At 36.8% G+C, this 12,861-nt stretch overlaps 1 protein-coding gene across 4 annotated transcripts in view; it reads right to left on the bottom strand.

Moving 5' to 3' along the window:
• The window catches only part of LOC125646254 (uncharacterized), a 41,697-nt gene extending 38,585 nt beyond the window's left edge, over positions 1 to 3,112 (bottom strand). The window contains exon 1 of one of the 4 annotated variants that reach the window (XM_056140458.1): positions 2,392 to 3,112. In XM_056140458.1, coding sequence (XP_055996433.1) covers positions 2,392 to 2,482 — 91 coding nt within the window. In that variant the 5' untranslated portion in view covers positions 2,483 to 3,112. The remainder of the gene's footprint in view (positions 1 to 2,391) is intronic. The other 3 variants (XM_056140459.1, XM_048872461.2, XM_048872462.2) reach the window with 3 other exon arrangements.
• Positions 3,113 to 12,861: the final 9,749 nt, after the last annotated feature.

Here is a 12,861-nt window from a genome sequence, read left to right as displayed (position 1 = left end):
CCATCATTACACTTAGTCAATGAAGTGTCAATACCGGGTATGGCCTCCCCTTGCATCAATGACGGCTTGAAAACGTCGAGCCATGCTGTCAATAAGCACCCAGATGTTTCCAATGGGAAGGTTGTTCCACTCTTCCACGAGGGCGTTTCTGAGCTCTGCCAAAGTTGTGGGTTGTGCTCTACGGCATGAAAGGGCAACCTGCAGCATGTTCCATACATGCTCAATTGGGTTCAAGTCCGGTGAGCGCGCTGGCCAGTCCATACGGACAATTGTCTCCTGCTGAAGGTACTGCTCCACCACCCTGGCACGATGAGGACGGGCGTTATCATCCATCAGGATGAACTCAGGGCCAACAGCACCAGTGTAGGGTCTGACGTAAACATCGATGATCCCATCCCGGTACCGCACCCCCGTCATTGTTCCTCTCTCCAGGACATGAAGATCTGTTCTTCCATCCCTGCTGATTCCGCCCCAGACCATGATGGAACCACCACCATAACGGTCATGTTCACTGATGTTGGCATCATGGAAACGTTCACATTGTCGTCGCCACACTTGGTGCCTCCTGTCTGTAAAGTCCAAACAATACCTGGACTCATCGGTGAACAGAACTTGAAAAAAAATCGTTCTGTGTCCAAGTGACATGATCTTCAGCCCAGTCCAATCGCTCCCGCCGGTGTTAAACAGTCATAGGGACTCGAACACATGACCTTCTCGAGTTGAGACTGCATTGTGAAGCCGATTCCGTATCGTCTGAGTGGACACATTCACCCCCGAGGCGTTCAGGAGGTCGTTATGTAGGCTGGTTGCTGTCCAGAAGGGATGGCGTCGTACCTGAAGAGCCACAAAATGGTCTTGGCGTTGGGTTGTCGACCTCTGACGACCACTCCCATGTCGGTGTGCTGCTGTACCAAAAGTTTGCTGTCGGTTTCAGGCCCTGTTTACAACGCTCTGGCTGACGTTTAGTGCATTTGCAACGTCACGTTGTGAATAGCCAGCGTCAAGCATTCCAATACATCTGCCCAGTTGTTCTGTCGTCAGGCGACGCCTTACACGTTGAGGGGGCATTGTGTTGATAAACGTAGTGTAAACACTCAAGTGAGTTTGAAATTTTAGAAAGAATTAGAGACCAATGCCTGAGTGAAAATCGTGCAATGGTAGCAAAAGCATAAACTTTGATGAGAAACGCATTTCCCATGGCATGAAAAGCACGTGCAAATTTGTTGAAGACGTTTTTGATTTCACAATATTGCCAGTTATGCAGTTATCAATTTTTTAACAGAAAAATATCTATGATCCTTATCAAATTTTGAGTAGCATATGTTAATTTCATGCAATTTTTGAATTCTTTACAATTAATTTTGTTGGCTTTTTTTTTTTTTTTTTTTTGGTAAACTGAAAAAAATATAGAGCCTATAATTAAAAAATGCTTGTTTCCCATAAATCTGAGTCAGACCTATTAGTAAATAAGAAAAATATTTTATTTTGGTCAAACAATATAAAATAGCACATCACGCGCTAAAGCTTTACGGAGGATTTTTGTGTTTTCTTTTCATATATTTTTATAGATATATACTTCCAAAAATAATGTTTAACCCATAATCTATGGGTTAAATTGATCATAAAGTTAAAAAAAAAAATACAACAAAATCTAAATTTAAGTGCATGCTATCATGAGAAAACCTTTCAAAAATCAAACCTCTGAATCATATATGAGCATTCATTACAAATGATAGCAGCAAAAGTAGACTTAGTAGAAATTGTTGGCCTCATTCTAATATTACTTCCTGAATTATTCATCATAAGGATGGGTGGAGATTTATGGCAGTAGTGTGTCCAATATTTACACAAGTTTATTGCCTAACAATAAGGGAGCATATGGTATCTATATGAGGGCATAAACATGATATAATATCTTCTTCTTTTTTATACTAAAAAGCCATATTTCTAAAACTTACAACTTCATAGTTTTCATTGATAATTCTATAAATCAGAAGTATCAACCTTTACTCTCATCCACTGCACATCTCTATCTAATTAGAAAATGGAATACTCATCTTCAGTTAGAAAATGATTGAATGTTGAAAATCAATGAGAAAGGAGTGAATAGTCTCATTTCAATTAATTAATCTTCTAAAATTCTATCAATATTGAATTTACGAGCTGTTTCCACCATTAACAAATCAAGCTATACTGGGTATACATGACCTTTACGTGTACACACTACAAAAATGTGTACTCATCCAAGGTAAAATTGAAAAATTATTACCATGTTATTTAAAATCTGTTATTTATTTATTGCTAGATATACCTATATATGAATGTGCTGTATTTCGTAGAAGTATAAATACTCGGGAGGGGGGGGGGGATTCAAGCTGTATCAAATCATACCTTGTATGGAATCACTCGTGGACTGGGAACTCAAACTCCCAATACGTGATGCCAGTACCATCAACACACTAAACAACCCGGCGATATCCATTCTTGTCAACGGTCAAAACACACCATTAACCCATTCATTAGAATTCACATTTTTATCGTTGTAAGTTGTAAAACAAGTATTTCTATAAATATATGTGCCACTGACTTTTTTGAATGATGCACAAAAAGTTACAAAGTTTCAACACTTTTTCCTTTGAAATTTCGCGTGTGTGAACCTGTTCAGCACGGCTCGCTTTAAATCGATTTACATGCTGCCGCCTGACAGCAAAACTTTCTTTCCCTTAGTTCATCCCTGATTCGTCAAAGTGGCACATCCCATGCAAAGATGGGTAACAGTGGCATGTAGACCACTCACTTTTCTATCGCGTCCGCTGACGTTGTTTACATCGATGGCAAGGATGTAAGTGTCTAAATGAGACTCCACTCTCTGAAAACTTGAAAAGGGGGATAACTCGAGGGACAAAACGGGGACGACTAAAAAAAAATTTTTTTAGCCTAATTTTTTTTCCCCCTTGTTTGGTCCTCAACTCATAATATTGGTCCCCAAAATATTTTAAATTCAATATACATCATGATTTTTTTTGTAAATTCTTGTAAACATTATTACTGTTGCTAACTTTCCCATACACAACTTTTTTGGAAGAACTAAACCCTGTAGGTCGGGAAAGTTTGAGGGAGGCACAAACTGTTACTATAGTGACAGATGCAAGAGGCGTCATATGTGGAACGGCCACGTGCGTCCCCCGGGGTACAGTGAGGATGAGTAATTAAGAAAGAAAAAAATCAACAAAATATTTAATTGTAAACTTCGAAACTAGTTAACAAGCACGTGTGATATTGTCAGCTCTCGAATCAATCTCTAGATCTCTCTAATAAGTTGTGGATATATTTATCAAAACTGATCATATTAAAAAACCAGAGATGTGGATTGCTGGGTGTAAAAGTATGAATTTGATATTTTAAAAAATGGATAAAAATGGCTTTAAGATTATTCTTTTTAGTGGATAGGTTTACCAAAAACCAAAGACACATGATGAATTCCTGGGTTTAATGGTATGGATTTGATAAAAAAAAAAATTTAAAAAAAAAAAAGCCAATCGATTAAAATGGCTTTAAGCTAAGATAAAAAAGAATAATTCTTATAAGAAAAATAGGCACAGAGGTTTTTTTTTTTAATCGTTATGGTACAGTATAAATGTAAAGTGAGTCACGTTTTCATTTTTTTTCACTTAGTTGAACTAAGTGAAAAAATGAAATTGTGACTTCATTTCTTTTTTCAAGAAGACATTTATCAATGAAATATATATTTCATTGATAAAGACATTTATTAATGAAATTCATAATTTATTTAATTGATAAATGTCTTCTTGAACATAAAAAAAAAGTATCGAACATAATGTTATTTGTAGCTCATTTTTATGGATATGATATCATAAAATGCAAAATTCTTTGTAGTTTCTTCACATAATTTCACAATGATTATATATGTAGGTGCTGCGGTGATCTCACTGCAATATCTAAATTTTACGGCACAAATCAGATTATTTTGATGGTATAGAAATTTAGCCTTGCCGATTTCACAAATTATTCTCAATGATCAATGTATCACAATTTGCTTTGCATCTTAGAAAAAGGAAATCTGGACAACTTTACATAACCAAATAAAAAGAATATGAAAAGTGGACTAACTTGACCTTACAATAAGTTTTTATTTAAAAACAAATTTTTTTTTTTCAATTTCAATAAAATATTGTGAAAGAAATGAAATGATTACTTACTTATGGTCAGACGATTGCAATCTGACTAAGTTCAGACGTTGGGTCCCCTCACTTACTATGATCTATTGTATCGGACCCATGCTGAACACTACGTTTTGTCGTGGAAAAATTGGGGACGAATTTACTTTGCCGGTCCCCATAAAAAATGCGCTAAAACATAGTACGCTTCTTTGAAAAATAATTGGGGTTTTTTCCTTCGGGTTTTTTACCCAAAATTTGAATTCTTTGACATTTTTTCGTGTCAGATGTTAAATATAATAAATGTATAATACGAGAAGTGCATAAAGCAACCTAAATTGTCCTGGTTTGTAATATCAGTCCTTAAAATTTCTAAGTGCGACTTGTTTAACAAGAAGTTCCACAGGTCACTGCATCTAAATTTTCTGACAGCATCGTGAATAAGTGGTGACCAAAGCATAAGTCTGGCCAGTTCTTAAATTAAAAGTCCGCCCTCCCTTAAGATTATAACTCTCTCTCTCTCTCTCTCTCTCTCTCTCTCTCTCTCATTAAGATATAAACTTCTATAACATGGTATTATATGATAGAGAATGAACCGTTTCTGTTTCAGACGATCTGGATCTGGACAATTATAACTTTGCGTAAATTATGATGAATTATGAGATAAATGTATGTGACCTGTGGATTACGTGAGATGGTGCTGCATTGAATATGTTGGGGTGATTTAACCGTTACATTTAGAAATTAGATAACGTTCCAGTAATTTGAAAAAGTATTACACGTGCACCTCCCACATAGTAACTAGAATTCATATAGTATGCAAGTTACCTTTTAGGTACATATCTCTCTTTCTCTCAAATTTAGTGAAAACATTACATAAATTCACTACTGTTCCCTCATGTTTTGTTTATTTGCATTACTTTTGAGGCATTTTTATTCCAATGACAGTAGAATTAGAACAAATGTCATTTTTATTTATTATTTAAGTTTTTTCCCCCCTCGTCACTGCGTGATATTTACAAGGGGTACACGGAGACAGAGAGATAATACAAGCTGTCATTGACGGTACAATTTTTTTTACTGGGCTCTCGTCATTATTAATCAGCACCCATAAAACTAAGATCATGATGGAGTTCTGATAAGAAATTCACATTGATAAACAGAGTAACGGCGCTGAATTACATTCATGCTATGCGGTTTCCTTTGAAACGGCCATTAATTATATCTAGGACACATACACGATGCTTACCGAACCGGAAAGGGATGCTGATAACGAAGTTACTATTCGTTGTTTTAAAAATTCTATCTTTTACATTTTAAAGTAGCAGAAAGTGATAACCATACAAATTTATGTCTATATTTTTTGAGAATCAGAGATCTTAACTTTTGGTCCATGTTTTCAAAATGTGTTTACAAAATCCACATTTAAAAGCGCAGTGACTACATGACCTCCAAGTCTATGAATACTGTCAAGAAGAAAATATAATTCAGAAATAGGCATATCTAATGATGATAATGATAATGATGAACTTGATAATGATAAAAGAAGCAAAGAACACTGACAGTTTTTTTTTTTTGGGGGGGGGGGGGTGGGTTGGGGGGTTGGCGGTCGTAATTTTTAGGTCACCTCAGGTGACCTATTGCAATACGGGTTGGACATCGTCGTCCGTTAACAATAGAACATTTTTAACTTCATTTTGAAAACTACCAGTCCAATTCTTTTCAAATTTAGTATGAAGCATCATTGGGACAAGGAGGACATAAATTGTAAATTTCAGGTCTCCAGCACTGTACATTTCATGATCCCCGGAGTAGGGGTTCTGACCCCAGGGCGGGGCCAAACTTGTTATATAGTGTTAATGTGTAAAACACTTGAATAACATCTTCTTTAGTGCTATTTATACTAAATTGAAACTATATGGATAGAGCAGGTAGTCTTTTACCAAAATTGTAAATTTGATGATCCCAGGTGTAGGCGTTTTGGTATCAGGGTGGGGCTAAAATGGCCAGTTATCAAATGTGTGAAGAATAGTCGGACATTTTTAACTTCTTTTTAATAATTATTCCTCGAATTCTTTTCAAATTTGGTATGAAACATATTTGGAAAAAGGGGAACATAAATTGTAAATTTCAGGACTCCTGCACCCCCGAGGCCTTAGGGGCAGGGCAAAAATTGGCCAATTTTCAAAAAGCTTCTTCTAAAGAACCGCACACATGTAAGAAAAACTAAATGCATAGTGAAAAACTAAATGCATAGTAATGTAGAGCAGGAAAGCCTCTACCACAACTGTAAATTTCATGATCCCCGGGGTAGGGGTTCTGACCCCAGGGCGGGGCTAAACTTGTTATATAGTGTTTATGTGTAAAACACTTGAATAAAGAATATCTTCTTTAGTGCTATTTATACTAAATTGAAACTTAATGGATAGAGCAGGTAGTCTTACCAAAATTGTAAATTTCATGATCCCCAGAGTAAGGGTTCTGACCCCCAGGGTAGGGCCAAACTTAGTATATAGTATGTATGTGTAAGTTTGCTGATACTGTATCAAATCTAATTGCATACTTAGGAATAGCAGAAAAAGATGTACAAAAAATGGTGAATTTCATAACCCGGGGTTATGACTTTAGGATGAGTCCAAATTAGTCATATGTTTTGATGTTTTAATGTTAATACACCTATTATTTAAAACCTTTCATCAGTGTATGCACTTTTGAAGGCAGTGAAGTTTTAAGAACACATCTTGTTTTATACTGTTGCTGAACATTAGAATTTAGCTTAGATATTCAGAGCAGGAATTTTTTTTCTAGATTTCATAGCCGTTGTAATGATCTAGGTCGTCAATATAACCTATCATTGGGTTAAATACTGTCTGACGTGCTTCATACCGATTGTTAGACCGTTCTTGGCACACTGATTTTGACTACGGATTACTCCGTTTACTTGATCAGGAAAAAGGGCTCACGGCGGGTGTGACCGGTTGACAGGGGATGCTTACTCCTCCAAGGCACCTGATCCCACCTCTGGTGTGTCCAGGGGTCCATGTTTGCCCAACTATCTATTTTGTATTGCTTATAGGAGTTATGAGATTGATCACTGTTCATTATCTTCACTTTTCATACACTGAGAGTGTTAAACCTTTGAATAGCTTTATGAGATACACAATATAATAGTGCGTTTGGAGCCGTGGGTATCCGAGTTAAAATAGGTCCTCAGTACCCTCTTGCTTGTCATAATCTAGAGGTGACTAAATAAGGAGGTCCTTTGGATGAGAATGCAAAAACCGAGGCTCCGTGTCAAAGCAGATGTGGCACGATAAAGATCTCTCCCTGCTCAAAGACCGTAAGTGAAACGAATTTGGTATTATCTCTGTGTGATAAATATATTCCTATATATTCCTTTATTCGAGCTAAAGTTGTGAATCCGGAAGTGGATTGAAAGTTACCGATACATTGACCAATCAAATAGCTAGATTTTAGCCAATCATAATGCTCAGTCACTATCCAATCAGCTTGAAGCTGTAGGGTATAAATACTGCGAAACAAAGTCAGTCTGCACACATCTGGACCAAGAAGAACATTAATTAAAATGGAAAGCTTAACAACGGTAAGGTATAGACGTGGCTGAACAAGTCTTTCATACACAAAGTCAGTAATAATATGACTTTATTAAATACTTTACATAGGAATGAGACATTGCTCACCTTTACCCTTACTTCCGCTACATTATTCTCATTAATACAGACTGGGTCAAATTGAGCAAAGACAAACATTAAGCAATATTGAGTAATTGAAGTCAGTAATTTTGAGTTGATCAAATTTTGCTATAATTGTACGTGATTTCATTGTTCTTTGTAAAATAGCTAATCATTTGAACTGAACATGGTCTCAAATCATTTTACTGCGAATCGCTGTTCAATATCTCGGAATAAAGCCGAGAGGACCCACATCGCTAATCAATATTTTGAGCAAGTACCTTAGTCTAAATTGAGAAACCACGGTTGCACGCTACATAAGCACCGAGCATAAGCCTAAATTTTGCAGCCCTTCACCGGCAGTGGTGATATCTCCATATGAGTGAAAAATTCTCGAGTGGGACATTAAACAATCAATCTATTAGCGTGAACCATAGTCATCCGGGTTGTGCAAGGTTTATAAAAGTTTTCATGTTATCCCTTTGCCTGATGAAGGTCTTGCTTCTTGCCTGGTCCTTCTGATTAGTATAAATGGAATCCCCGTGTTACGGTATACTTGACTGATCCTTTCCCTTCCTGCACAGAAAACAGACTGAACACTCGAAGATTGTCCTGACACCATTAGGACGCCACGAGATTTTGTTTGTTTTGGAAATACATTATAGGGAAATTTTTGATTTGATTTTATATTCAATATACGATCTACTTCGTCAGTACAACCTTTCATTGGGTCAAATGCTGTCTGACGTGTTTCATACCGATTGTTAAGCCGTTCTTGGCACACTGATTTTGACTGCGGATAACTCCGTTTACCTGATCAGGATATAGGGCTCACGGCGGGTGTGACCGGTCAACAGGGGATGCTTACTCCTCCTAGGCACCTGATCCCACCTCTGGTGTGTCCAGGGGTCTGTGTTTGCCCGACTATCTATTTTGTATTGCGTATAGGAGTTATGAGATTGATCACTGTTCGTTATCTTCACCTTACATATGCATGTCTTTAAGAATCACAAATTCAAATTCATTCTCAACAATTTTAATATCAAATTAGAAGTACGAATAGCTTCAATTAGTCCTCTCATATTTTCAGTAAAGTTTCTTTGAGATATATTTAAATTACATCGCATTGTCTGGTTTAAACTCTACTTGAATCCGAAAAATCTAAGGATCCTTTTCCTCCAACAGCGGCTTCCTTTACCACGAGTGACCTGTACATACAGGAAGAAAACAAGGGGCTCAAAATATTGCAAACATATCAGTAAATATCATCTATCTCGTATGTAATTTGGGACTCTAAATAACAATCTCTAGGAAATCGTTACCAACATTATCAGATAATAGATCTAGTTACATGTCCATACCGTTTCATCCACAGTGGAATCTTGTGAAGGTCTGGGCTCTCTGACATCAGAGTCTGTCTCTGTGATTTGATCTTCACTCTATTTGTGGACAAAACCAGAAACAAAGTCAGCAATCATAATCCAACAATATGATACAAAATTCAAGAAAGACAACAAAACTTCAGGGAATCTTAATCAAATTACCGAATCGTTTGTACCAGGTAAGTCTTTGACATTCTATATAACCTCAGTCGTTACAAATCTTTTCAAAGACACATATCTGGAGCATTCCATTGAACAAAGGTTTCAATTGTATCCTTTGACATGTACATTCTGGCGACTTTTGGGGAAATTTTACCTGTGAACTTGGTTTGAACGTTTCAATCTTGAAAAGGAACAGTTGCCTAGGAATAAAGAAATCGTCCCTTTCTTCCAGGCTTTGAGCCGACTGCATACTCTAAATAAATGGAAGTGAAGAAATATCTTAAACTTAGAATATTAAATAAGATGTCAGAAAAGTTGCGATTTTTCTGGATAGAATATTATTTCTATGAAAACGGTGAGATTACCCAGTATACCTGTAAATCTCCATGATCTTCGTCTGCGAGTTCTTTCTTAGTGATTTCCTCACATTTCTTCTTTCCTTCCACGTCTATCTTGCTCTTTACTGTCATCTAGAATACAAGTTTTGTTCCAGAAGAATGATTTTCAAAAATTCTAAAAATTTACATGGACATCTCTGCAAGCCAAGGGGAGCGGAGTGGACCGAAAGCCCCTAGCTTCCGAGGAAGTAACATGGTATATTTGCTATAGTTTAGAAACTAAAAAAACATTAACTATGCTGATCCAGCACATAATTGTGAAAATGTTAATTACAAGTTGATTGCTAATAAAATTTTCATTTAAATTTCCTCTTTTGTGTTCTGTCAACGTTTAATTAAATCTGTACGGTCTTATACTTTATTTGTTTGATATTCTACTAGACCAATATCTAATCAAAGGAAAATTGATGATCATCATCTGGTAACTTACCAGCAGTTCTTCATGAACCGCAGCCATTTTGTCTCTGTGTTGTTTGATACAATCATCGATAACGGGTATGTCTCCAATGTCAAGTTTGGAATTCTGGCTCTAAAACAAAACAATTAATTTATCAATCAAAAATAAGTTTGAATCATAAGGAGTGATAAGTTTAGAATTTCTGAAATAAACGAGTTAACCCTATACACTTCGCACTAAGACATGAGGCATTTGAATATCAACCATAAAACCATAGACGAAAAACCCGAAACTCGTCCAAAGTCGGCTCTAAATCTGCATGAAGCTTTTGTTTCTATGAGAGAAATGTGCATACTTACTCTCAATGTCGCCTCTTCCTCTTGTAGTATATTCCGGGCATGCTCAATGATGCCTTGGACGTAATTCTAGTGAAAAGTTAAAGGAACTGTTTAGTTTATCAGCATTCAACAACAAATCGTGCTTGTCCTCAAATACATATTATGCCCCCCCCCCCCCCCGGGGGGAAATGTATCTAAAGTCACTAATGTTAACGTACCTTGATGTGGTCTGACTCTAATCTCAAGGCGCCACAATTCTTTGTCTGGAAAAAAGTAGAAGTGCTACAATCCTTATTTCTAATACATTTTATACATTGAAAAATCGGAGGAGTCTTGTTACATTTTGTAAAAATAAAGGTATAAATTTCTCCGCTCCGTTCCTTGCCGTGTAAGTCTCAATCTGTCACATTTCTTCTGCCTGTACTATGATATTAAATAATTTTTCTAGACAGGGTCATAAGATTGATTGAATGATTGTATACAACTTATACGCTACCAATTTTGATGCACTAGATGCGCATTTCGACAAATAATGTCTCTTCAGTGATGCTCAATGGAAATTTTTATTAAATCCGAAATAACAACATAATTGTTGGAGCTATCTTAGGGGAAAACAGGGTGCCAATAAGTGCTTAAAAACGGATATCCCGTGTCACAGTAGGTGTGGCACGCTAAAGAACTCTCACTGTTCAATGGCCGAGCATAGGGCTAAATTTGAAGCCCATCACCGGTCTTGGTGACCTCTCCGTATGAGTGAAAAATTCTCGAGCGAGACGTCAAGCAAGATACAATCAATCAATCATTACGAGGGGGGGGGGTGTACTAACGGGACCGTGTGTGCAACACTGAGCTTGTAGACACTCTGCAGCTCACAATTTTTGATTCACACTTCCACGGGTAGCTTTTACTTATCAAGAGAGGAATAATCCTATTGATTTACGAGTCAAAATATCAATGTTCAAGGTCACTGCAGTACTTCATATAAAAAGCTTGTAGACATGCTCCAGGCCACCTTTTTTTTGCTCAATTGATTTAAAATTTCACATGTAGTTTTGTTACCAAGAAAGGAAGAACCCTATTGATTTTGGGACCGCCGCGGTGGTCTAGAGGTTAGAACGTTCGCCCTGCGATAGTAAGTCGTTAAAACAGGTGGAGACAATTCCATCGTCAAACGCTCGGCATCAAGTGTGAATGTCACAGGTATTCGGGGATGACATTAAAAACGAATGTTCCGTGTCACGGTAGGTGTGGCACGCTAAAGAACCCTCACTGCTCAATGGCCGTAAGCGCCGAGAAAAGGCTTGAATTTGAAGCCCTTCACCGGTTTTGTTGACGTCTTCATATGAGTCAGGAATTCTCGAGAGATACGGTAAAAATCACACGACCTCTCATCTCTGTCAGCGCGGGTTCGAATCCCGCTCGCACCGGTAAGTGAGAAAGTTTCCCAGTTTACTTTCGGAAGGTCGATGGTCTCTACCCAGGTACATTGTATCTGGGTTCTCTCTTCCACCAATAAAAACTGGGCGCCACCAGATAATTGAAAAATTGTTGTGTGTGGCGGAAAGCATCAATCAATCCATCTAGACGGGTTGTTATCTATTACGCTTAATATATTACACGAAGACAAGTTACTTACTTCTTTACTTTCATGAAGAGATGACAAATATTCTTCTGTTACCCAATTTGGCAAAAAGTCCTGAAATATATTTTTTTCATGTCTAAAATTAGTTGTGAGCTGAAAAACACATCAAACATACATATCACTTATTGTTTGTTTTAAACAATCTAGAATATCGTTCACAATAACGATCACTTTATAAGAGTATTCAGATAGACACTTACATTAGTATCTGCGTTTTGTTTTGTGATGTCGCAGATATTTCTAATGGTTTTCTGTACCTTTCTCTGTGGTACAAATTCCCGCTGTAAAAATTGCTTATTATGTTAACAAATATGGAATACAAATAACTGTATAAACTTTAAAGAGAATTCATTTCCGAATCTATTATAAAAATTTACCATTTTAATTTTGTCATCAGACTCCATGATAAAGTAGTCAGGATTCAACTGATACGTCATTCTGTTACTCTCCATTTCTGTAAATAGAAATGATTAATGATATCATATTCATAAAGTTATACGATATTTTTGTTAGGTCACCCGCGTAAACTCAGATGACTTATTGGCAACTGCAGTCAGCGTCTGTCGTCGTCCATTAACTATTGAACATTTTTAGTTCCTTCTTGATAACTACCATTCCAATTCTTTTAAAATTTGGTATGATGCATCTTTGGGACAAAGGGGGTATAAATTG

Source organism: Ostrea edulis, chromosome 6 (genome assembly GCF_947568905.1).
Source record: "Ostrea edulis chromosome 6, xbOstEdul1.1, whole genome shotgun sequence".
NCBI lineage: Eukaryota > Metazoa > Mollusca > Bivalvia > Ostreida > Ostreidae > Ostrea > Ostrea edulis.
This window is presented reverse-complemented; position numbering and strand designations above follow the sequence as displayed.